This window comes from Lithobates pipiens, unplaced genomic scaffold (genome assembly GCF_037356315.1).
Source record: "Lithobates pipiens isolate NorthernLeopardFrog02 unplaced genomic scaffold, aLitPip1_a1.2 Scaffold_8, whole genome shotgun sequence".
Lineage (NCBI taxonomy): Eukaryota > Metazoa > Chordata > Amphibia > Anura > Ranidae > Lithobates > Lithobates pipiens.
The window spans coordinates 541,080,085-541,107,958 of NW_027507903.1; the positions used below are offsets into that span (position 1 = coordinate 541,080,085).

At 41.2% G+C, this 27,874-nt stretch overlaps 1 protein-coding gene across 3 annotated transcripts in view; it reads right to left on the reverse strand.

Annotated features, from left to right (window-relative positions):
- Positions 1-27,874, reverse strand: part of ENTPD4 (ectonucleoside triphosphate diphosphohydrolase 4) — a 62,571-nt gene that overhangs the window by 17,851 nt on the left and 16,846 nt on the right. For 2 of the 3 annotated variants that reach the window (XM_077469714.1, XM_077469715.1), the window contains exons 5-8: positions 11,572-11,722; positions 9,160-9,263; positions 8,682-8,741; positions 5,231-5,385 (exon numbers count right to left, since the gene is read on the reverse strand). In XM_077469714.1, the coding sequence (XP_077325840.1) occupies positions 5,231-5,385; positions 8,682-8,741; positions 9,160-9,263; positions 11,572-11,722 (470 nt within the window). The remainder of the gene's footprint in view (positions 1-5,230; positions 5,386-8,681; positions 8,742-9,159; positions 9,264-11,571; positions 11,723-27,874) is intronic. The other variant, XM_077469717.1, reaches the window with a different exon arrangement.

A 27,874-nucleotide genomic window follows, 5' to 3' on the forward strand; every position in this document is an offset into this window, starting at 1 on the left:
TGCGTCACATTTCGGGCGCTAGCAGGGCGCTTGTACCCCCCGCTAGCGGCCGCGAAATGGGGAGCAGCGGTGGAGGAGCGATACACACACCGTGGAGGAGCGGTAAACACACCGCTCCTTCACCGCTCCAAAGAAGCTGCTGGCAGGACTTTTTTCTGACGTCCTGCCAGTGCACCGCTGTAGTGTGAAAGCCCTCGGGGCTTTCACACTACACACAATGGTGCAGCTTCTTTAGGGTGGATTGCAGGCGCTATTTCTAATGCTATAGCGCCTGCAAAACGCCCTGGTGTGAAAGAGGTGTCAAATAGTTTTTCTATTATAGCTGCAGCAAACTCAGGCGGACTTTTAGCCCCCTTCCTCATTTCCCACAGGTGGGCCCATTCACAGAGCAAAGCACAATTTGTGCAGTAGGGAATGGCTGTGAAGCCGCAAGGCTTCACTGCCGGTTTCCCACAGCGGAGATTGTGGCAGCAGCACCTGATAGCCGATTAAAAAAAAACTCGGGTGAAGATACCGCTGAATTCCTGGGCAGGTGTCCTAATATTAAGAGTCAACAGCTTCAATATTTGAATATATATATTATATTATATAATACATGTATAAAAAAAATTCTGCAGGAGTTTGGAGCTCCAGCCACTTGCTGCCCGCCCATCGTCAAATGAGGGCTGGACAGTGCGGCTCTCCTGGGTGGACATCATATGACGGCCTCCCAGAACAACCACTCTCACGCGCCCCTGGGGGCACTCAGCGAGGTGATCGTGGCCACACAGTGTTGCTAGGACATGGTGTGACCCCGATCTGTGTAAAGAGCCACGGCCCTTTGACCTGTGTTCAGAGTCGGTCACATGTAAACACGGAGATGCCGGTAATTGGTGCTCCACGCCTCATTGACAGAGTGTGAGGAGAGAAGAGCCAATCAGCAGCATCTCCTCACAGGGGCCATCTAGGGTTGTAATCAGGGCACTGATCATCAGTGCCTTGATTACAATTAAGTGCCCACCAGTGCCAGCAATGATTGCCAACCAGTGCCCACAACTGCCACCAATCTGTACCAGCAATCAGTGGCCATTAGTGATGCCAGTCAGTGCTGGCTATCAGTGCTGCCCATCAATGCCACTTATCTGTGCCCACCAGTGCTGCTTATCTGTGCCCACCAATTTCCCATGATTAAAGTGTAGCATGGCCGCACAATTGTCATTCAAAGTGTGACAGCGCTGAAAGCTGAAAAATGGCCTGGGCAGGATGTAAAAGGTATGTAAGTGCCCTGTATTGAGGTGGTTAAGGTAAAAAACCTTCTATCTTTGAAACCACTTTAAAGTCAATTTAAGCCTAGGTCCCCAGTGCTGCGGGATTGAAATCGTGCGAATTCAGCTGTACTTGCACAATATCATACCCGCATTTCAGTCCGACTTCAGGGGCAATTTCAGAGACACCTGTGTTGATTCCTGCACAGATGTCTATTGAAATTGCACCCGAAGTTGCCAAAAGTAGTATAGAAACTGTTTAGGTCGATGCTATTGTCGGCAATAGCCGCTGATTTGGCATGCGATTTGACATGTCAAATTGCATGCCAAATCACATCAATGTGAACCTGGGCTTAACTACATGTCCAACTAAAACTACCCTATTTGCAGGGTGACAATGGTGCTGAGTAACTTCCCTCCAGAATACTACAGTACTATCACCCAATTATAGAAGTGGAAATAGTAAGTTTTTAATTTTACAGAGGGAGCTAAATAAAAGCAAATACAGTTATGCTAATGTCCTTTGTTTTTGCTTTAACTGATCAGACTGGTCCTATTTGCAGGTGTATAACAGAGAAATTAGATATCAAGTGCTTCTGGCAGGGATGGATATGAACTTTCCAATAAAAGCACTGCCAAAAAGTGTAAGAGCATCATCAAATAGTAAAATAAATAACATAATAAATCATAGGAGAAAACAGCTCCAGCACTTAAAGGACAGGATTTTGATAACTAATTGATGAGTACTGAAAGAGAAAAAAGCAGCCCTAAAAATGCTAGTTGCCCATTTGCCATGCTGATCGATGGAGCTTCAATAGTTTGAGTCAATGAAGATGAAAAATATGGACTGTAATCAAATTTCAGTGGCTGCAAGCTTGTTCCAGGTTAGTGACTCAAATTCTAGAAAACATAGCTGCTTGACTGTCTATTATTGTGCTGAAGGAGAGCTGGGAAATCACAGTTCAGGTATTTCTAGCAGTTCAAGTCACCTTTTATTTTGCCAATGACAAAATATGGTTGACATAATGAAGCAAAATGATAGCGTGTGGACAGTCTGGGCTGTATGTGGTCCCGATGTCTGGAGCTGTTGAGCCATGAGGCCGAATCATAGAAAAGCACTAGATGACAAGCGCATGCAGGAAATAATAGCTGCGGTGAGCACAATAAACACACCTAGAACCCAATATATGAAAACAAAGGAGACAGACACAGGCAACAGCAGTAAAGCCTAGATGAGAAAATACTAGAAACCCAGCAAAAACAACAGTAAATTAAAAGTGCACCTGTCACAAATACTGGAGAAGTGTGACAGTTTGTCTCATTTATAAAAACTGCAGAAAAAAAAACATGGAACCTTTCTACTTTCCTTCTTCCAACTTTCAAAAATCAGTATCAACCAAGGCATCAGTATGAGTTAAAGTGGACCTAAACTTAAAGTGGAGTTCCACCCAAAAAAAAAAAAAAATATAATAATTTCATTAACTTGCATGAAATAAATAAAATAAAAAACATTTGGAGAATTTATTTATTTTTTACTCACCTCTTAATGCCTGTTGCTAGGGGGTCCCTCATAATCTGCCTCCTTACTCACCTCTGCTCCTTACGTCACTTCCCTCTGTGCCGGAAAGGGAGATCAGCTCTGCCCCCTCCCTCTAGGCACAGGTCCCAGATGACTGCGCGGCCAGTCACGGGGCATGGTTCTCGCATGCGCAGTGGGTGAAGCCACAGCTGGGTGCCCATAGTTTCAATGCTGGCACAGCCGATCGGAAGGGGGAGACGAGCAGGGCTTCGATCGCCTGCATCGCTGGACCCTGGGACAGATAAGTGTCCAATTATTAAAAGTCAGTAGCTGCAGTATTTGTAGCTGCTGACTTTAATTTTTTTTTTTTTAAGCGGAACTCAGCTTTTATATTTACCTTTTCCCTTGAATGCCTCCTGAAAAATATCAGTGCACTTCCTGACATGTGATTGTGCACTGATTGTGTTCTGTATCCTCATAACTGTGTCGTGCAAATATAAGGCACTGCTGCCTCTGACAGCTAGTCTCAGAAGATTTGGAGTGAGAGTTGATGATTTCACTACTGTGCTGCTCTCTCTGCTCTCCTTGCTGGAGAGGAAGCTGCACCCGATGACCTGCACTGCAGGGATCTTCCTACATCTGATTAATTCAGTGGATCAGTGCTTCCTCTACCTTCCCTGCTGCTTTTTTTTTTATCTGAACCTACCAGTCACCAGGGATCCTACTGATGATTAGACCTTTGCCTTTCCTGCCCAATGGCTTCCACATTTCAACTGAACCCCAATAAAGCTGAACTCCTGGTACATAAAAATGAATGCAGCTCTGTTAATTATTAATACATAATTAAATGTATTTTTTAATGCAAGCAGTGCAGGTACTTGAATTAACTTGGTATTAGCCTCTTGTAGTCTACTGTGCAATCTGCACATGAGAGCTCAAAGAGAGTAGGGGAGAAGTAGTGCAAGGAGCCAATCCATTGTGCTGCAGTGCAAGAAGCACGCTGAAAGGAGGAGAGAGTAGAGCGGCACAGAGATGAACTCATTAGCTGATGTCTGTCCTTTCACTGATTAGTTACCAGGGGGACGTGGGAATGGGCTTGTAATTGAAGATGAACCTGCAGCAGCAAAATATCATGACCCCTGCCATGCAATACAAACACTTTTAGGTATTTCATCTGTGTATTTAGCCATTTATTTTGAATTCAGAGTTAAGTACACAGTTTTTATTATTGTAGCATTTACCCAAAAAGTGATTTAAAATGATTTACTATTTTTCTTTCTTGCTTTTTCATACTTAGATTTTTTGTATGTAGATGTGTTAAAGTGGTTCTATAGGGAAAACATGTTTTACCTTAATGTATTCCCGGCATTAGGGTAAAAAAAAAAAAAGTCCCATTATTTGTATTGCCCCCTCACCTCCTAAATACTTACAGAGTCATCTATCGATCCTGTGCTGTGCCCGTCTGTAGCAGCTCTCTCCAGGATAGACAGGCAGCAGTAGGATCCATTGGCTTCCGCTGCTGTCAACAAAATCATGAGAGCGGAGAGATGGGGCAGGCCTGAGCATGCTGTGTGTGTCTATGAACACACAGAGCAAGGCATGGGGGCATGCCCCCACGTGTGCCACCATTGGAGAAAAGGAGAAGCCAACAGCGCTGGTAGGCGACTCTAGAAGAAGAGGTTCAGAGGCGCTCTGTGCAATGCAATACAATACTTTTAAACGCTCCACTAGCGATTATCAAAATAGCAGGGGATGTTCTTAGCATAACATCTAGGAAACATCGAGGCTGCCATTCCTGTTAATTTCCTGGCTGTAATACTGATCTAATGGGTTCAAGCCCTTTAAATCATGGACTTGGAGCAAGCGTGTGGATGTGGACTTTAATCTGGTTTATGGTCAGTATAGAAGATATAGGATTTGCACAAATAACAGTTAACGTGCACTTTCAGAAAAATCTTCAGCCGTGGCAGCCCAAGTAAAATTTTCTCAGCAGAGTTTTCCTTTAGGAACTGTTGAGGTCACTCAGTTGGAGCCTACCCATGTTCAATCAATACGCAAAATTGGCTACCCTTATGTATGTGCATATTTACAAATTATACACAGAAACAATGTTTTCTAGAACAATAATAGATACTTATGATAACGTTCTTTACATTAATCTTATCACATAACCTAACCAAAAAGAACTGCTAAAAGAGTGCATGGTGCCCCTTTAAAGTGTACAATTACAGTGAAAGCACAACTATTCTGTGGGTTAATAAAGGAGCCAAGCAGTTCATAAGAAAATACACACATCTCTGAAAAGAGGGGTATATAATGCCTTGTGCCTCAGTGATAGTGGTAGGAGCAGAAATCTACGGACTATTCGGTTTAATTTCATTTACTTTTGTTATAGCTGGTTTTGACTAAAAAGAAAGAAGCAGAAGAGGAGCAAATAAAAAAGGAGTAAAATAGAACGGATAATGACCTGCTGGAAGGAGGCAAAGCTTACACTTTTAGGTACTTCATATGCGATCTGGGTGGAGACTCCGCCCATATCCAAAATGCCCACTGTACGCTTACGTATGATGGCGTCCTTGTGTTCGCTGCCAGGCACATTGACCTCTACCAGTGCTTCATCTTCTGTGGGGGGAAAGGAGTTCCACAAATATAATAAGAAGTACAAACATAATAATCCGCAAAACAAATTTATTTATATATATATATATATATATATATATATATATATATATATATAAATAAACAAACAAACAAACACTCATGAGTTCCTGGTGATATTAAAAGGACTTCACCTCTTAGTAAAGTTGTCCCCCACTTCCATGAGTACATTCCACCTGGGATAATACCAATTTTCAGCCCCAAACCAGAGATCTGTTTACTGGCATGATCCCGACCCACTTCTCTGCGTGGTGTAGTACCATTTATTCCTATGGGTAATCCATACCCAGTGGTGGCCCATTCACTGGGAGCTCACGGGTGCCACCCCCCCCCTCCCATGTGTCTGGCCCCCTGATCTACATACACATGGATTCCAATGGGAGGGGTGTGTGTGTGTTTTTGAAGCACATGATTAGAGCCAGAGGCTCTAGTAGGCTTCAAAAAAGGGTGGACGTGGGACGCAGAGCACTGCGCAAGTGAGCCCACACAGTTGTGTGGCAATAGCGAATATTTGCTATTTTCACTGCCCGGCCAACTTCATTTAAGGTTCTTTAACCACTTCAGTCTCGGAAGGATTTGGCCCTTCCTGACCAGGCCATTTTTTGCGATACAGCACTACGTTGTTTTAACTGACAATTACACATTGTGCGATGCTGTACCCAAACAAAATGTATGTTCTATTTCCCCACAAATAGAGCTTTCTTTTGGTGGTATTTGATCACCCCTGCGTTTTTTATTTTTTGCGCTATAAATAAAAAAAGCGACACTTAAAAAAAAAAAAAAAAAAACGTCTCCGTAATTTTTCCTCCGTTTAGGCCGATATGTATTCTTCTCCTACATATTTTTGTAAAAAATTAAAATAAAAATAAAATAATATCGCAATAAGCGTATATAAATTGGTTTTGCGCAAAAGTTATAGCGTTTACAAAATAGCTAGATAGATTTATGTGATTTTTAAAAATGTTTTATTTTTTTTATTTTTTTTACTAGTAATGGTGGCGATCTGCGATTTTTATCAGAACTGCGACATTTTGGTAGACGGATCAGACACTATTTTGGGACCATTGACACTTATACAGTGATCAGAGCTAAAAATAACCATTGTATATATATATATATATATATATATATATATATATATATATATATATAAACTGTATAAATGTCACTGGCAGGGAAGGGATTAACACTAGGGGGCGATCAAGGGGTTAACCGTGTTCCCTAGGTGTGCTCTAACTGTAGGGGGATGGGACTGACTAGGAGAGGAGAGAGATTGGTGTTCATACTTAGAGCGAGAACTAGGATCTGTGTGTGCTGTGCCCAGCAGTCATCACACCCACCGGGCATGCTCATCAGCTCCAGGAACACTTGGAGCGTGCCTGCTGGGATGTCTTAAAGGAGCGACGTACAGCTATGGCGATTTGCGCAGCTGTGCGAACCTACCGCAGAATGACTGTGGCGGCTGGTGGGCTAGTGGTTAACCACTTCAACACCGGGCACTTCTATCCCTTCCTGCCCAGGCCAATTTTAAGCTTTCAGTGCTGTTGCACTTTAAATGACAATTGAGCAGTCATGCAACACTGCACACCCAAACTTAATTTTTATAATTTTGTTCACAAAAATAACGCTTCCTTTTGGTGGTATTTAATCACCAGTATTTTTTATTTATTTTTTTTCTAAATAAAGTGTTATCCTTTGTTTGGAAATAAGTCTTTTTTTAGCCCAAAATGTATTTTGCTAAAAAAATTTAGCGAATATAACCCAAGAGTCCACAAACTATGGTATATAGCTGAAAATGCATCAATTTTGGTGAAATGATGGCCTATCTTGTTTCTTGAGACGCTAAAATGCCAAAACAGTACAAATACCCCCCAAAATGACCCCTTTTTGGAAAGTAGACAGTCCAATGTGTTTAGTAAGAGGCACGTCAGGTTTTTTTTAGTTGCAATTTTTTGTAAATAATTTTTTTTGAAATGAAGAAACTCACTTTTTTTTTTTTTTTTTTTAACATACTGTCACCAGTGCAGTACAGTGTCATCATATAGCTAATTACGATTTTTTTTTTTAACACACTGTGACCAGAGCAATATAATGTTACTATAGTAAGTGGGGAAGTGATCAGGATTTTTTTTTTTTTTTTTTTTTTTTTTTACACATTTGTTTATAGCAGTGAATTACATTGCTATAAGCAAGCATTTTACTGAAACTGAATTTTACTGAATGAAGCATTTTACTGAATGAAACTGAATCAGTCAGTTTTGTTGTGATTAGATGTGATTGGGCAAAGCTAATCACATGATACAGAAGAGCTGTGATTGGCCTGGTCTGACTAAGTGATCAAATTGACCAATCACAGCTAGCAACACAAATGTACACAATGGTTGCCACGAAAGGAAGCCATCCATTCTGTACACCTGTCATCTGACCAGCTTTGATTAGTTATGGCGTCTGCATGGTACCAGCAGCAAGCCAGTACTTTGATCAGTCATTGGCTGTGTTTCCGTGGACACGGCTGGTGACAGATCGCGCCGCTGCGCAGCCCCGCAATCGGCGCTTCCTGAATAAGAAAGCCATCACCTAGCCATCATTTAATCGAATCAATTTCTGCCAAGTCAGGATTAAGCACCACCCCCTCATACAACTCTTAGGCTCTGTTCTCACCTAGGCGTTTTTCTACTACTAAGCCTCAGCTCTAAAAACGCCCAACAAGACAAATCCCATTCATTTCAATAGCCCTTGTTCACATCTGAGCGTTTTGTCATCTGAAGCAAAATGCCTGAAGATCAAAAAAGTACAGCAGCTCATTTTTTGGCAGATTACAGGCGATTTCTGCTTTCTACATTGGTGACATTTGACGCGGCAAAAATCTGCCTGAAAACGAAACGCCTAGGTTGGAACGGAGCCTAAAATGCCAGAATGTCAGTGGACAGTAGATATTCAGGCATTAGATGGTTGAATAGAAGATGGAAGAGTTTTTTGTCAGCAGACGGCAGGGCTTAGTCTGAATGTGGGCAGATGTTAGGACCAAATTGCAGCCTGGGCCTCAGCAATCAATGGGCAGCGTGAGCAAGCATGAATTGATCTGAAGATCGAACAATATGTATTATTGTTTAAAAAGAAATTTTTTTTTTATATTGTATAAAACTAGCTAGTCTCTAAAGTGTATCCTGTGAAACATCCAAATGATGTACTTGTAACCAGACCATGTGATCAAGGCCTAAAGTCATAGGACAGCAAATCTTCATGAAAAGCTGACTTACCCTCGTCTAAATGATCAAAACGCCCCAAGACAAAATTGATGCCAATCCAGGCGTAAACTCCTGCAAAATCCAACAAAAACAAGTCAGTCAGTCATATCTAGAGTAACTCGTGTACATCAATGTTTTTTTTTTTTTGTTTTGTTTTTTATACAAGATAGTGAAGGAACACATTTTGCCAACAGAAACCAAATTCTCCCCCTCACTCTCCAAAAGCATTATGAGAAGAAGAATCTGGTCACTACAGACAACCAAATTAGTTCCTCCTTCCAGAAGTTTGCTAAATGCTGCAATGCATTACGTGCAGACAGCACATCTGATAAAATACTAGTCTTATACTGTATGTTCTACAGAAGGGGTCCTGTGTTCATACATCAATTCCCTTAATGTAAAGGGGAAGCCATCAGGATCATGAAATGGTAGTATTGTGTGGGTGTATAAGACTTCCATTGATTGCTGTGCAGTTGTATGCTACACATACCTTCCTGCTTCCCCGAGATGACCTCTGCGTGGGAGTCAGAGAACAGAAAGTCGTAATGTACCGGGATATCAGTCCGCAAATCTTCAAGTATGGCCTCCTGCTGGCTGAAACAAATAAATGCAGTAAGTACATGCAGGCTGCAGATATGAGGGTAAGGAAGGGGGCAGGTTCAGTTTTACCATAACATGTACACCTCAAGCCACACAAAAGCATAAGCTAAAGACAGCACAGTACAAAAAGCTGCCAGCCATAAATTTTGCAGGACATCATCACGCATTTCAGAAATATAACAGGACACCTCTGCAGATATGCAAATGTTTTATTTGTTACAGTTTTAAAAAAAATGTTTTAAAGGTTTTACCAGCATGCCTGTCATATGGGTTTGTTCAGACTTCTACACTGAAAACTGCAGATCAAAGTGCATTGGTGGGGCATTGTGGAGGACCATCGGTCTAATTTATTCAAAGAACACCATACAAAACGTATGGCAGTGTGCTGCCAAACACACATCAGCACCAACACTGATGCGTGTTTGGCCGTTTCCCAATCACTGGTCCGAATTTAAATGAGCCTTCATGATTAGTAAAAGCAAATAACTAAATTCAGGGTCCTAAATGAATTTTTCAGACGGGAGTTGGGCTTTAATTCCCCTAAATTGCAGGCAGAGTTACAGATATAGAGCTTACTACTTGGACAGCTCATAAATGCAAACAGCAACATCAGTTCCTAAGGTGTACCTGGTCAAATCTTCTCCCACCATCCACAACAGTCAGGCACATGATGCAGGACAGAGCAAGTCTAAAAGTGACCTCTAATTGGCGTTTGACTTTGTGTGCAAGGACATCTAGATGCCCGCTATGCATGGCTAACTATAGTTTAATGCAATTCAATAAAAGTAGGTTTGCTTCAGATTATACTTGTGCTTTTGGTGGCTTCTGATAATTATAGCAAGAACAATGTTCTGAGGCTCCTGATATATAATACCAATTAGTTTAGCCATTCTTAACTAGGGTTCTTCTAGTGCAGAGGTTCTTAACTTGTCAAGTGTCGATGGTTTTCAGGGAGTCCATGAGAGTTAGATAAAAAAAATAACATTTACAAAACACTAAACAGCCCCCCCCCCCCCCCTTGTCCCAATCGAAGGTTTCCGACTGAAAGAAATGAAAGAAAATGCACCCTGCCACTGCTTAAAGTGCTGACCGATAAGTGTTTCTCAACTCATTGTTGGCCGATGTTTAAAATTTGTATCATTGTGGGAGTCCATAGTTAATCACATTTTTAAAGGGGTTTGTGACTCAAAAAAGGTTAGGAACCACTGCTCTAGTGGTTGTTAGGTGTTCCTTGTGCTGTGGCTGATTGACCTCCCATTAGATGATGCCTGCATAATTCTGGGTCCACTGCCACTTGGCAGAGTCAGTAGCTGGACACCAAAGATATTTGTAGCTGTCTTCAAGGGTGACATTCTGACCACCAATGTAAGGGGGCATTCTTTTTACTGACCACTTATGAATTCATTTTAGCAGGGGTTCCCTGAGAACTGAAAATTGTTTCAAGGATTCACCTGGAACTAAAAGTTTGAGAAAGGCTGAAGTAGATGCTTTCATTAATTCATCCAACAAAACAAAAATACCCACCTGACTGCAAACAGCAGTTCACAGTAGGGTGGTCAGAAGAGCGGACACTTCTGTATCTTGTATGATAGACGTCCTTTGCCTAACTTGGTGGCTTTAGGCCAATTCTTGTCACAAATTATGAGCTTTTGGGTACATCAGAGCAGACACCTACTGCAAATCAATGTGCGTAGAAATGACGATCAGCCGATTTATAGCATCATTTCCTGAAAATGGCATTGGCTGTTTCTGCTTGGTGCATAAACATGCATGTTCTGAAAATGTGAGCAAGCATGTCTAAATTACTATCTGAAGGAGAAATTACATTTAGAAACTAGTTTGTGTGCCCACATCCAATTGGTGTATGGCCACCTTTAGCTCTAGTAAGGTATGTTTATTGGTGGAACTGCACACTAATATCTGTATTACTCAGTCAATTAATCTGTGTCAAATGATGAATTATATAGTCAGTACCCATTTATGAAGGTCTGCGAAAAGCAAGAGCAATGCATGGCACTAACCACATCAGCAAGACTGATTGATTGCTGATGGATACACGATAGCTATGACTGGTAAGGTCTATTTCCTTGTTATCTGGAATAACAGCAAAAGATATGCTGCTCTTTAGCTACCAGCCCACTCACATGCTTGGAGGAAAATAAAGTCTTGGATGATATTTCAATTACTGTGAGGATATAGTGAGATAAACTTTACCCACTGGTCAGAAAGCATCTTATTTGTTAGTTTGCAATAGGACCAGAAAAACTTTAATTCAGTCTACAGATAAAATGGCTATTCTCACCTCTCGGTCAGGATTCGGAGCCCTGCTGTGCAGAGGATATAAAGCGGGGTCTCTTTGTGCTTATCCCGCGGTATATGGCTGGCAGCAAAATTGAGCAGTGGAGAGATGTAGTCACTGGCTTTCTCTGGGGTGGTGGCAAGCTCTGAAATACCTAGAAGAAGACAGTTGGCAGGTGAAATATGTCTGTCTGGGAAGCCTTGTTCCTCAAGTTATTCCAGCACTGTGTGACAGCCAATGTACTCTGGATATGTATGGCTTGGTGGAAGGAAACCACTTGGCAAGTGACACGGAATTTAATTTAGAATTGGTTGTGACAGTGTAAAATGTCCCAGGGGCTAACATTTGCTCCCTCGAAAACAGATCATCGATATTACTTAAGAAAAAGAAAAAAACACAAATTATATAATATATTATATATACACATACATACACACACACACACACACACACACACACACACACACTTGTGCCATTGCCCATTTTTCAGAGAGTATGCATTATAACAAAAAAACTTTTCTTTCACTCATGGTTAGTGTTTGGCTGAAGCCATTTATTATTAATCAACTGATTACTCGTTTTAAATCATAATGACAACAGAAACTACCCAAATGACCCTCATCAAAAGTTTACATACCCCAGTTCTTAATGCCGTGTGTTGCCCTCTTTAAGATCAACGAGAGCTTTAAGTCTTTTGTGGTATTTGTGGATGAGGCTCTTTAACTTCTCAGATGGTATAGCTGCCCATTCCTCTTGGCAAAAAGCCTCCAGTTCCTGTAAATTCTTGGGCTGTCTTGCATGAACTGCACGTTTGAGATCTCCCCAGAGTGGCTCAATGATATTGGAGGTCAGGAGACTGAGATGGCCACTCCAGAACCTTCACTTTATTCTGCTGTAGCGAATTGGCCTTGTGTTTTGGATCATTGTCATGTTGAAATGTCCAAGTATGCCCCATGTACAGCTTCCTGGCTGATGAAATGTTCCTCCGGTATTTTTTTGATAACATAATACATTCATCTTCCCATGAATTTTGACCAAATTTCCTGTGCCTTTGTAGCCTGCACATCCCCAAAACATCAGCGAACCACCTCTGATTCACAGTAGGAATGGTGTACCTTTCATCATCGGCCTGGTTGACTCCTCTCAAATGTAACGTTTATGGTGGTGGCCAAAAAGCTTAATTTTGGTCTCATCACTCCAAATGACTGTGCCAGAAGGTTGGAGGATTGTCTCTGTGCTGTTTGGCGTATTGAAAGCGGGATACTTTGTGGTATTTGCATAGTAATGGCTTTCTTCTGGCGACTCAACCATGCAGTCCATCTTTCTAAAAGTGCCTTCTTATTGTGCATCTTGAAACAGCCACACCACATGTTTTCTCAGAAAGTCCTGTATTTCACCTGAAGTTATTTGTGGGTTTTTCTTTGCAGCCTGAACAATTTTCCTGGCAGTTGTGGCTGAAATTTTAGTTACATAGTAGGTGAGGTTGAAAAAAGACACAAAGTCCTACCGGACCATGGTTTGGTTTCAACAGAACCCCTCATTTTGCACTTCTTGATTAGAGATTGAACACTGCTGATTGGCATTCTCAAGTTCTTGGATAACTTTTTACATCCCTTTCCTGTCTTATACAGTTCAACTACCTTTTCCTGTAGATTCTTTGACAATTCTTTTGCTTTCCACATGACTCAGAATCCAGAAACGTCAGTGCAGCACTGGATTAAAAATACAAGGATCTGAGAGAAGTCCAGAAACTCATTGACCTTTTATATACACACACACACACACACACACACACACACACACACACACTAATTACAAGGAAACACATCAAAAGGTGAGGATGGTTACCTTTAAAGAGGAAGTAAAGGCAAATCTTTATTTTATTTTTTAAAAGCATACCCTGTAAGGCAAAGGCATAATGAGCTAGTATGCATAGCATACTAGCTCATTATGAATAACTTACCTGAGAACGAAGCAGTCCTCCGTCTTCCTCTTCGCCGCCGCCATGGATCCCGGAGCGACTTCCGGGTCTCGCAGCTCAGGCGCTGTGATTCGCACGGGAGCCGACACACACGGCATATCGCTGCGATCTGCCCCAGTGCGCCGCTGCCTAAGGCACATGCGCTGTAGACAGCGGTGGCTGTCTTCGGGTAAATATCTCCTAAACCGTATAGGTTTAGGAGATATTTCATGGAACTTCAGGTAAGCCTTAATCTAGGCTTACCTGTAGGTCAAAGTTGGTTGTAAGGGTTTACAACCACTTTAATAGCCATGCAAACCCCTTTGTGTCAACTTGTGTGCATGCTATCTGGCCAAAATCACCAGGGTATGTAAACTTTTGATCAGGGTCATCTGGGTAGTTTCTGCTGTCATTATGATTTAAAAAGAGTAAACACAGTTATATATATTCACACACAGACACTCAGTATCTCACAAAAGTGAGTACACCTCTCACATTTTTGTAAATATTTTATTATATATATTCATGCAAAAACACTGAAGAAATTACACTTTGCTACAATGTAAATTAGTGAGTGTACAGCTTGTATAACAGTGTAAATTTACGGTTCCCTCAAAATAAATATCAGCACAGAGCCATTAAGGTATAAACCACTGCCAACAAAAGTGACTACACCTATAAATGAAAATGTCCAAATTGGACCCAAAGTGTCAATATTTTGTGTGGCCACCAATATTTTCCAGTACTGCCTTAACCCTCATGGGCATGGAGTTCACCAGAGCTTCACAGGTTGCCACTGGTGTCCTCTTCCACTCCTCCATGGTGACATCACAAAGCTGGTAGATGTTAGAGACCTTGCATTCCTCTACCTTCTGTTTGAGAATGCCCCACAGATGCTCAATAAGGTTTAGGTCTGAAGACACGCTTGGCCAGTCCATCACCTTTACCCTCAGCTTCTTTAGCAAGGCAATGGTCATCTTGAAGGTGTGTTTGGGGTCGTCATGTTGGAATACTGCCCTGTGGCCCAGTCTACAAAGGAAGGGGATCATGCTCTGCTTCAGTATGTCACCGTACATGTTGGCATTCATGGTTCTTTCAATGAACTGTAGCTCCCCAGTGCCGGCAGCACTCATGCAGTCCCAAACCATGACACTCCCACCACCATGCTTGACTGTAGGCAACATACACTTGCCTTTGTACTCTTCACCTGGTTGCTGCCACGCACACTTGACACCATCTGATCCAAATAAGTTTTATCTTGGTCTCATCAGACCACAGGACATGGTTCCAGTAATCCATATCTTTAGCCTGCTTGTCTTCAGCAAATTGCAGGCTTTTTTGTGCATCAGCTTTAGAGGAGGCAGTTTTGCAGTGATGAAGTGTACGGTCTGAGCACTGACAGGCTGACCCCCCACCCCTTCAACCTCTGCAGTTATGCTGGTAGTACCAATGTGTCCATTTCCCAAAGACAACCTCTGGATAGGATGATGAGAATGTGCACTCAACTTCTTTGGTCGACCATGGCGAGGCCTGCTCTGAGTGGAACCCGTCCTGTTAAACTGCCGTATGGTCTTGACTACTGTGCTGCAGCTCAGTTTCAGGATCTTGGAAATCTTCTTATAGCCTAGGCCATCTTTATGTAGAGCAACAATTCCTTTTTTCAGATCCTTTAGAGAGTTCTTTGCCATGAGGTTCCATGTTGAACTTCCAGTAACCAGTATGAGAGAGTGAGAGTAATAACACCAAATTTAACACACCTGCTCCCCATTCACATCTGAGATCTTGAAATACTAACGAGTCACATGACACTGGGGAAGGAAAATAGCTAATTGGGCCCAATTTGGACATTTTCACTTAGGGGTGTAATCACTTTTCTTGCCAGCGGTTTAGACATTAATGGCTGTGTGTTGAGTTATTTTGAAGGGACAGCAAATTTACGCTGTTATACAAGCTGTACACTCACTACTTTACATTGTAGCAAAGTGTCATTTCTTCTGTGCTGTCACATGAAAAGATATAATAAAATATTTAGAAAAATGTCAGGGATGTACTCACTTTTGTGAGATACTGTAAAAAAAAAATTTTACACACACACACACACACACACACACACGCACACACACACACACACACACACACACAGTGCCTTGCGAAAGTATTCGGCCCCCTTGAACTTTTCAACCTTCAAACATAAAGATATAAAAATTAAATTTTTTGTGAAGAATCACCAACAAGTGGGACACAATTGTGAAGTGGAACGAAATCTATTGGATTTTTGAAACTTTTTTAAACTAATAAAAAAATGAAAAGTGGGGCGTGCAAAATGATTCGGCCCCCTTGCGTTAATACTTTGTAGAGCCACCTTTTGCTGCGATTACAGCTGCAAGTCGCTTGGGGTATGTCTCTATCAGTTTTGCACATTGAGAGACTGAAATTCTTGCCCATTCTTCCTTGCAAAACAGCTTGATCTCAGTGAGGTTGGATGGAGAGTGTTTGTGAACAGCAGTTTTCAGCTCTTTCCACAGATTCTCGATTGGATTCAGGTCTGGACTTTGACTTGGCCATTCTAACACCTGGATTCGTTTATTTGTGAACCATTCCTTTGTAGATTTTGCTGTATGTTTGGGATCATTGTCTTGTTGGAAGATAAATCTCCGTCCCAGTTTCAGGTCTTTTGCAGACTCCAACAGGTTTTCATCCAGAATGGTCCTGTATTTGGCTACATCCATCTTCCCCTCAATTTTAACCATCTTCCCTGTCCCTGCTGAAGAAAAGCAGGCCCAAACCATGATGCTGCCACCACCATGGTTGACAGTGGGGATGGTGTGTTGAGGATGATGAGCTGTGTTGCTTTTACGCCAAACATCATTTTGCATTGTGGGCAAAAAGTTCGATTTTGGTTTCATCTGACCAGAGCACCTTCTTCCACATGTTTGGTGTGTCTCCCAGGTGGCTTGTGGCAAACTTTAGACGAGACTTTTTATGGATATCTTTGAGAAATGGCTTTCTTCTTGCCACTCTTCCATAAAGGCCAGATTTGTGCAGTGTACGACTGATTGTTGTCCTATGGACAGACTCTCCCACCTCAGCTGTAGTTCTCTGCAGTTCATCCAGAGTGATCATGGGCCTCTTGGCTGCATCTCTGATCAGTCTTCTCCTTGTCTGAGCTGAAAGTTTAGAGGGACGGCCAGGTCTTGGTAGATTTGCAGTGGTCCGATACTCCTTCCATTTCAAAATGATCGCTTGCACAGTGCTCCTTGGGATGTTTAAAGCTTGGGAAATCTTTTTGTATCCAAATCCGGCTTTAAACTTCTCCACAACAGTATTACGGACCTGCCTGGTGTGTTCCTTGGTCTTCATGATGCTCTCTGCGCTTTCAACAGAACCCTGAGACTATCACAGAGCAGGTGCATTTATACAGAGACTTGATTACACAAAGGTGGATTCTATTTATCACCATCAGTCATTTAGGACAACATTGGATCATTCAGAGATCCTCGCTGAACTTCTGGATTGAGTTTGCTGCACTGAAAGTAAAGGGGCCGAATAATTTTGCACGCACCACTTTTCAGTTTTTTATTTGCTAAAAAAGTTTAAATTATCCAATAGATTTCGTTCCACTTCACAATTGTGTCCCACTTGTTGGTGATTCTTCACAAAAAATTAAAATTTTATATCTTTATGTTTGAAGCCTGAAATGTGGCAAAAGGTTGAAAAGTTCAAGGGGGCCGAATAATTTCGCAAGGCACTGTATATACATATACATACACACACACTCTGCACGGGTCATACCCACATACCAATTGTACAAGCACAGTGGTTGTACCTAGATACAGTGCATTTGGAAAGTATTCACAGCACTTGACTTTTTCCACATTTTGTTACGTTACGGTCTCATTGCAAAATGGATTAAATTCATTATTTTCCTCAAAATTCTACAAACAATACCCCCATACATAACGACAATGTGAAAGGATTTTTTGTTTGAAATCTTTTTTAAAATTTATTAAAAAAAAAAAGAAATCAATAAAAAAAAAAAAAAAAAAAAAAAAACACACAAAAAAAATAATAATAATCACATGTACGTAAGTATTCACAGCCTTTGTCATGACACTCAAAATTTAGCTCAGGCGAATCCTGTTTCCACTGATCATCCTGGAGATGTTTCTACAACTTGATTGGAGTCCACCTGTGGTAAATTCAGTTGATTGGACATGGATTTGGAAAGGCACACACCTGTCTATATAAGGTCCCACAGTTAACAGTGCACAGTTAACAGAGCACAAACCAAGCCATGAAGTCCAAGGAATTGCCTGTAGACCTCCGAGACAGGATTTTATCGAGACACAGACCTGGGGAAGGGTACAGAAAAATTTCTGCAGCATTGAAGGTCCCAATGAGCAGAGTGACCTCCATCTGTAAATGGAAGAAGTTTGGAACCACCAAGACCCTTCCTAGAGCGCCCAGGCAAAACTGAGCATTTAGTCAGGGATGTGACCAAGAACCCAATGGTCACTTTGACAGAGCTCCAGCGGTTCTCTTTGGAGAGAGAAGAATCTTCCAGAAAAACAACCTTTGCAGCACTCCACTAATCAGGCATGTATGGTAGAGTGGCCAGATGGAAGCCACTCCTCAGTAAAAAGGCACAGAACAGCCCGCCTGGAGTTTGCCAAAAGGCACCTGAAGGACTCTCAGACCATGAGAAACAAATTTCTCTGGTCTGATGAAACAAAGAATAAACTCTTTGGCCTGAATGACAAGCGTCATGTCTGGAGGAAACCAGGCCCTGCTCATCACCTGGCCAATACCATCCCTACAATAAAGCATGGTGGTGGCAGCATCATGCTGTGGGGATGTTTTTCAGCAGCAGGAACTGGGACTAGTCAGGATCGAGGGAAAGATGAATCTAACAATGTACTGACACAGCCTTAATGAAAACCTGCTCCAGAGTGATCTGGACCTCAGACTGGGGGGGGGGGGAAGGTTCATCTTCCAACAGGACAACGATCCTAAGCACACAGCCAAGATAACAAAAAGGAGTGGCTATGGGACTCTGACTGTCTTTGAGTGGCCCAGCCAGAGCCCAAACTTGAGCCCGATTGAACATCTCTGGAGAGATCTAAAAATGTCTGTGCACCGACGCTCCTACCTAATGGAGCTTAAGGGATCCTGCAAAGAAGAAGATGAGAAACTGCCCACAAATACATGTGCCAAACTTGCATACTCAAAATGAGGCTGTAATTGATGCCAAAGGTGCTTCAACAAAGTATTGAGCAAAGGCCTACTGTACTTGTAATTTTTTTGTAGTTTTTACTTTTAATAAATTTGCAAAGATTTCAAACAAACTTCTTTCACGTTCTCATTAGGGGGTATTGTTTGTAGAATTTTGAGGAAAATAATAAATTTAACCCATTTTAGAATAAGGCTGTAACATAACAAAATGTGGAAAAAGTGAAGCGCTGTGAATACTTTCCGGATGCAGTGTACATGGGTGAAAGTGAAGACTTCCTATTACCTTTAATGAGTTTGATATTTACAAAAAAATGGAAAAAAAATGTTGTTGTGTAAAAATGAGATATGAGGCATTAAACATCTTAAAAATTGAATTTAGTATTAACATTTACAGTAGAACATATATGGAGTTACTATTTTACCTAAAAGTCATTTCAGATTTAACTTTTACAATCCATGTGCTTACTGGGCCATATTTTCATTATTGTGTTACATACAGATTTTCAGGTTGACCTTCTAGTGATATCTGTGTATCAACTGAATCACTTACATCTGCTGAGATACAGAATTAGCAAGTGATAAAATGAACAAGATACCCATCAAGTGCAAATCAAGCCGACGCTCATTTAATGTGTATCTAAATCCAAAAACAAAAAATGTAAATATATTGAAATGCATCTGTCATTGCAAAAAATGGACTTGGCATGATGGATGAAAACAAAAGCACCAGATATTACATGTTTGTTTTTGGCTATACCTTAACAAAAGGATGTGCAACCTTTTTGTAGGTCTGCAAACCCTGCATCTGCAATAATGGACATCCAACTGTGAAGACGGCCATACATGTTGCATTCTTCAGTCAATTTAAACCACTTTTCATCCAATGGGAATCGCACACTAATGCAAGTAACTGACAAACACTTAGGGACGGATTTATAAAGCCGAGAATGTGCTCCCCATTCTCTCGCATTCAAACCACATGCACCTGGAAGATTCAATTGCAGTAAAGGTTTAGTGAATGCCGGATTCACAGCCTTATAAATACACCCCTAAGTAAGGAGTGTACAAATTTGATGGACCACAAGAATTCGCTCAATTACAGTTAAACTGGGAAAATACATTAAGAATTTTAGGCCTCACGCATTCCGCTGCTGTTAAACTCAAATTTTTGTGAATTTAGTTTTTTTTGGCTTCTGCCCTTGAACTCCATTCTATGGTATCCTATCACGTGTCCATGCACACATGGATGTGTTTAGTAGTTTAGTAGCAGAATGCCCTAAAATCGCCTACCATGGAATTTTATTAATCATTTCTGACCGATCAACTAAATGTCTCTGTGTGTGTTAAACAACCAATTGTACACACTAATAAAATTATAATAAACCAAAGATCCTCCATTTGATTAGTTTAGTGAGCTTTTGATAAATATTACATAGTTACATAGTAGGTGAAGTTGAAAAAAAGACAAGTCCATCCTATGTGTGTGTGATTATATGTCAGAATTACATTGTATATCCCTGTATGTTGTGGTCGTTAAGGTGTTCATCTAATAGTTTTTTGAAACTATCGATGCTCCCCGCTGAGACCACCGCCTGTGGAAGGGAATTCCACATCCTTGCCACTCTTACAGTAAAGAATCCTCTATGTAATTTAAAGGTTAAACCTCTTTTCTTCTAATTTTTATGAGTGGCCATGTGTCTTGTTAAACTCCCTTCTGCAAAAATGTTTTATCCCTATAGTGGAGTCCCCAGTACAGTATTTTGTAAATTGAAATCATATCCCCTCTCAAGTGTCTCTTCTCCAGAGAGAATTTATTTTCAGTGCTCGCAACCTTTCCTCATAACCAATGTCCTCCAGACCCTTTATTAGCTTTGTTGCCCTTCTTTGTACTCACTCCATTCCCAGTACACCCTGAGGACTGGTGCCCAGAACTGGTCAGCATACTCTAGGTCTTGTAGAGTGGGGAGAATTATTTTATCTCTGGAGTTAATCTCCTTTTTAAATGCATGCCAATATTCTGTTTGCTTTGTTAGCAGCAGCTTGGCATTGCATTCCATTGCTGAACCCATCATCTACTAGGACCTGCAGGTCCTTTTTCCATCCTAGATTCCCCCAGAGGTTCTCTCCCTAGTGTATAGACTGCATTCATATTTTTGCCACCCAAATGCATTATTTTAAATTTTTCTACATTTGCCATGTAATTGCCCACCCCATTAATTTGTACAGATCTTCTTGCAAGGTTTCCACATCCTGCGGAGAGGTTATTGCCCTGCTTAGATTAGTCCACAAATACAGAGACTGAACTGTTCACCCCATCCTCCAGGTCGTTTATGAACAAATTAAATAGGATTGGTCCCAGCACAGAACCCTGTGGGACCCCACTACCCACCGCTGACCATTCAGAGTATTCCTAATTTATCACCACCCTCTGAACTCGTCCTTGTAGCCAGTTTTCAATTCATGTACTCACCCTATGGTCCATGCCAACGGATCTTATTTTGTACAGTAAACGTCTATGGGGAACTGTGTCAAATGGTTTTGTAGACCACGTCTACAGGCCTTACTTTATCTAGATGGCAACTCACCTCCTCATATAAGGTTAATAGATTGGTTTGGCAAGAACGATTCTTTATGAATCCACACTGATTACTGCTAATGATACTGTTTTCATTACTAAAATCTTGTATATATTCCCTTATCATCCCTTCCAAGAGCTTGCATACTATTGATGTTAGGCTTACTGGTCCGTAATTTCCAGATATGTATTTTGGGCCCTTTTTAAATATTGGGATTTTCTCCAATCCGCTGGTAGCATTCCAGTCAGTAGACTGTCAGTAAAAATTAGGAACAATGGTCTGGCAATCACTTGACTGAGTTCCCCCAGTACCGTCGGGTGCAAGCCATCCGGTCCCGGTGATTAATCTTAAGTTTCCCAAGTCTAATTCTAATTCTGTCTTCTGGTAGCCATGAGGGTGCTTCCTGTGATGTGTTACGAGGATAAACACTGCAGTTTTGGTTACTGAAGCCCCCCCGATTCCCTCATGAAGACTGAGAAGAATAAATTCATTACCTTCGCCATCTTCACATCCCAGATGTCCTTCCTCATTCTTTATGTGGCCAATGTGGTCTGTCCTCCCTTTTTTTACTGTTTACATACTTAAAGAATTTCTTGGGATTTTTTTTGCTCTCCTCTGCTATGTGTCTTTCGTGTTCTATCTTAGTTGCCCTAATTGGACCCTTACATTTATTGTCGCATCCTTTATACATTCTGAATGCTAATGATGACTCCTCAACCTTGAACTTTTTTTTAATGCCTTCTCTTTTGCTTTTATATGCATTTTTTACATTGGCGTTAAGCCATCCAGGACTTTTGTTTGTTCTTTTAAATTTATTACCCAATGGGATGCACTGGCTAATGCTCTTATTTAATATGCTCTTAAAGCGAACCCATCTCTCCTCTGTGTTCTTTGTTCCTAAGATTTTATCACAATTTATATCTTCTAGCATGGTTCTCAATTTAGGGAAGTTGGCTCTTTTGAAATTCAGTGTCTTTGTAGTTCCCTTATGTTTACTATTTGTGCAATTTATACTGAAGCCAATTGACCTGTGATCGCCATTTCCTAAATTGACCCGTATTTCCACATCCGTGATCAGGTGTGTATTGTTGGTAATCAGTAGATCTAGTAATGCCTTTTTTCTAGTTGGTGCGTCTACCATCTGATCCATGAAAGTGTCCTGTAAGACATTTGAACTGGCGAGCCTTAGACGAATGCGTGGTTCCCTCCGCCCAGTCTATGTCTGGATAATTAAAATACCCCATTATGATAACAATTCCCATCCTTGCTGCTAATCCAAATTGTGATAGGAGGGTCCACCTCTCCCTCAGGTTAGAGGACCTATAGCATACTCCCAGTATTTTCCCCCTAGCTTCATCCCTTTGGAGCTCTCCCCATAAGGAGTCCACCTCCTCCCTAGCGCCCTTAGTGCTATGAATGTGAGAGACGACTTGTACATTTTTTTGATATACAGGCATACCCCTCCCCCTTTTTTACCCTCTCTATCCCTGTGATAAAGGATATACCCTTGAATGGTTGCCAGCCAATCATGAGAGCTGTTGATCCAAGCCTCTGAAATTCCCCCAAAATCCAAATCCTCGTCATACAACAGTATCTCTAGTTCACCCATCTTTTCCGCCAGGCTCCTGGCATTAGTGAACATGCCACATAATTTAGACCGGTTGCATACTATCCTCTTATTGGGTATTCCGGGATTGCAACTAGGACTTACTATACTTACCTAGGGTTTATGTGCTTTAGTCAACCTACCACTAATGCCCCCAATACTACCCTCTGGACTATGTTCCACGCTGACTGACTATCTCTAACTCTGGACCCTCCCCCCGTCACCTAGTTTAAAAACCCCTAACTTTTTGACCAAGTCAAATCAGCCATGATGAAATTTTATTGATAATTTCTGATCGATCAAATGAATAACTGTGTCACACAATCAATCCCAGCATCAGTGAGAATAAATATGGCTTCAGGGCTGGTGGTCAGTAGAAGTGATAGTATCCCATCATTGGTATCAGTAGAAGAAATAGTGCCCCCTTGTTGGTGTCAGCGGGAGGAATAGCGCCTTATATCAGTGGGACGAATAGTGCCCCAAGGACTGTATAAAGGCTAGCAAAGGGCCACATCTAGCCCTCGGGCCACAGTTTGGAGACCCCCTGCCTTACGGCAATTTTGTAGAAGGTGATCAGGTCCTTTTCGATCCCATTCCAAACCCACCATTATATATAGTATGTTCTAGGATGGTTGCACATGGGTTACAAATCTGCCGAAAACAGTTGGTTCAACAGGATCTGGTGGACTTTCAGCCAGTGTATGCAGCTGTCTGTTCTTGTGACTGACTTCTGTTAAATGACCATGCTGGAAAACCAGCATAAGATCAGTGCTGACTTCCAGCATAGATCGGTGTGTTCTGGGGAGGGGCGGACAGTCACACTTTTTAGTATACAGTAGCATAGCAGGAGGAGATTGCCGCACTAACATCACTTGTGTTACTACAGCGACCTCTCCTTTAGATTGCTTTGCAGTTTTACCTAAAAAAGGGAATTGAGCTTTGCAAATATCTTTAATGGATTTATTATGGTACTGGCAACAGTTGCCCCCTTAAAAGCACACATACACCCAAGGAAGTGGATGAAGGACATGTTTTGTATTGACGTAGTGCTACTTATGAATAGTGTGTACCCTCTCAGCCCCCAGACTTCACACTCCTGGTTCAACTGTGGTAACTGATCCTGTTATGGTGATTGTAAAGCTAGTTAATAGACTGGAGAGGTCTACAAAGACAGTTAGTCAAGAGGGCCACATAGTATAAATCATGTTTTAAGTAACACAGTTTTAAAAATGTCTCTATATTCAGGTTTTTGCACCGTTTTTTGTGTGTCCCAAAATTGATAAAAATTTCTAAAAGAGGAAGTAAAGTTTTTTTCTCAGTCTAATCAGTATGTGCTATAGTTAGTAGCATATGCTGACGTGGGTATACCTCACAACTGTCCCTGATTTTGAGGGACTGCCCCTCATTCCGAACAAAGTCCCTCTGCCCTCCTCATTTGTCCCTCATTTTGGTGTGATCTTTGCAGTTGTATATAAAATGCACTACTTATCTACCAAAAAGTGTTTTACAGTACTAAAGCTTTCATTCAAAATGTTAAATTGCTGCATTAAATTCCAAAAGCCAACATAAAGGAATAGTAGTGGTAAAAAAAAAAAAAAAGCACTTGTGGGTTTAACTAATGTTTTTTTTTTTTGTACAATTCTCCTCTAAGGGGGCATGGCAGGGGTTGTGTTCTATACCCACATAATTTTGCCAATAGGTGTCCCTCGTTCCCATTTCAGAAAGTTGGGAGGTATGCATGTGAGTCACCATATTTGCTCATTACTAATGCAGGCTCTGCTTTCCGGAGGATGGTGTTTTTTTCTTGTTTATCCTCTCTCTGTGCAAGCCATTTGGACAAAAGAAAACAAACAAACAGGCAATCGCTAATAAAAATGCTCTTAAAAAGGGAGATACCGTGTGAGACTTGCCTAGGCATTAGTGGGAGCCTCCCGCTCCTCACATACATCTGGATTTTGAAAGATTTTAAAATACTTAAACTGTAATTGACATGGATTTATATGAAGCGCAATTCTGAATAAATAGGTCCTCTTCTTGTTTTATCTCCCTGTACCCATGCTTAGTTTGTAACTTTATAGGAGTATGGAAGCAGAATATAAATGGTAGGCATTCTTGTACTCTAGCTTATATTGTTAGAAAGTCTGAGTGGAAGGTAGAAGGTATAAAAGCACTCAATATATGGCATCCATACTTTTCAAAATGTGGACATTCATAAAACATTATCTGAAAAAAAAGGGAGTTGTTGGGGTCTTCCATGCCTGGGTAATCACACTTTTTGCAGCTGTGAGGATATGGATTATAAACTTAAATTGAGTGACTTTACAGACCTTAGGCTTTTGTTAAAGTCCTCATAGGGGTTCTTGCGGAAAGAGATGGCAGTAATTGAGTAATAAAGCAGATAGAATTAGGTCTAGAAACTTTGACCCTCTGGGCAGTCCCACCATATGTGTAAAAATGGCCCATCTGTAGAGCAGTCTGAAAACCTTGAGAGGATAACTGGAAATGGAGTGAGAGATCTGTTCAAAAAACAAATACAGTAAAACGTCGGATTGCGACCATAATTTGTTCCGGAAACATGCTTGTAATCCAAAGCACTCTTATATAAAAGTGAATTTCCCCATAAGAAATAATGGAGACTCGTTCCACAACCATTTATTCATAAGTCCTTCCATTTATAGTCCATATAAAAAGATTATAGCAATGTGATAGGTTGTGTAACCATAAAACGTCCATCCACAAATAGCAGCCTCCACAAGGGGATTAGAAGCAAAATCCAGCAGGACCTACAGAGTATGCAAGAGAAGAGAGGCGCCTCTAAGTGAAGCAAAATTGGTTACATTTAATGAAGTTACAACATTTAGCAACTCACATGGTTGACCATTAAAAGAGGCACATCTAAGTATGCAGTCATCTGTCCACATAGACCATCCTCGGAACCACCGACTGTTACCGCTGTCAGTATGAAAACGTGACCCGGAAGACTGCCCTGCAGTAGAGCGATTCGAAAGCGAGGCTTGAAGCTTTTCTGGAACGCAGCGTGGAAGGAATGATGTTGATGGTGGTGTGGAGGATGGTCTATGTGGACAGTTTTACCCCAGATGCCTGCATACTTAGATGTGCCTGTTTTAATCATCAACCATGTGACTTGCTAAATGTTGTACCTTCATTAAATGTAACCATATTGCTACACTTAGAGGCATCTCTGTTCTGTTTTATACTCAGTTGTGACATGACGCTACTTGTATATCAAGACATCTCTTGTATATCAAGTCAAAATTTATTTAAAAATGTTGCTTGTCTTGCAAAACGCTCTCAAACCAAGGTTTTACTGTACCTACATACCAGCGTAAAACCCAAGGGTAGGTTTGCACACTTACACATTACTACAAGATCTTCTCCTGCAACCCTCCTTCCTGCCTGCCTATCCATTTTAAGAAATCTTCAAAATAAAGATTTAAAACCTGTAGTTACTAAAAACAGACTATAGCTTCCATTTCCACACAATATAGCATATGCAATTCTTAGGAATAGCATAAATAAGTTGTGGTACTCTAGTGGCCCATTACTTCCCCCCAGGCTGCCTCTGGGCCCCCCGAATACATCAGTGGAGAAGTCGGATGTAGGACATGTAAACTTGCAAAACCTATTACTTCTGTTTTCCTGTGCATGTCACCAGGGAGCAGAGAAGGCTAATGTAGAAAACAGTGATGTGTGTCTGTAAAACACAAAGCAGTTACTGGTTTCCTTCATGTATATAGCAGACATAATATACAGGAAGAATATTCCACCATTCATTGCTATGGCTTTAAAACAAAGAATCTAAGGTAGGACAACAATTAGGATGGGTTTCAAACCTCAGGTGCTTGTACCTCAAAAAAAAAAAAAAAAAAAGTACTTGGCTGACATCTGATTATAGGATTCTTATGCCTCGTACACACGAGCGGAATTTACGTCTGAAAAATCTTGGATGGCTTTTCCGACGGAATTCCACCCAAGCTTGGCTTGCATACATACGGTCACACAAGTTCTCGGAAGGTTCGACCGCCAAGAGCGCGGTGACGTACAATACTAGGATGAGCCAAGAAAATGAAGTTCAATGCTTCCGAGCATGCGTCCAATTGTTTCCGAGCACGAGTAGGAATTTTGCACGTCGGAATTGCTAATGACGATCGGAATTTCTGATTGGAACTTTTTCAGTTGGAAAAATAGAGAACCTGCTCTCAATCTTTTGCTGGCGGAAAGTCCGATGGAGCATACACACTGTCAGAATATCCGACCAAAAGCTCGTCAGACTTTTGCTGCCGAGATTTCTGATCGTGTGTACAGGGCTCAAGGCATGAGATCATGTAATCATATGTCTATGCACGGTTTAACATATACTCATATACTCTGACCCAGCCTGATTAACGTTGATTTCCATTTTTATCTAGAGTGTAAACCTTGGGATATAAACAAGGAGTATATTCTGCCTGCTTTAAATTCAAGCAATGGTGTAGTTCACCACCTCACCAGACCCAATCTTGTTATGGAGTTATTAACAAACACACCCACTGCAGACTTGTTGTCCCTCGCATACAAACACTCTGATGAAATTCTCAGCACCAAGTCAGAATCAGATCTGTGGTACATTCGTTATCTGTAGCAACCAAAAATAATCTTTCACTGATCTGACTAGTAATCTAAAATCAGACTGCTATAGGTCACTGCACCTTACATTGTGTTAGGATGCATGCAGTAGAGCTGCATGATTAATCGTTAAAAAAAAAAAAAATTGTGATCTTGATTCAACCCCCCTCACGATTTTAATCTGTCATTTCCACAAGACATGTTAAATAAGCAGTTCTCTGCTCAGAGATGTCAGAAAATAAAAAACCTCAGCTGGCAAAATGTGTTATCAACAGCGCTGAAATATAATGCATCCTTTGGTTCTTT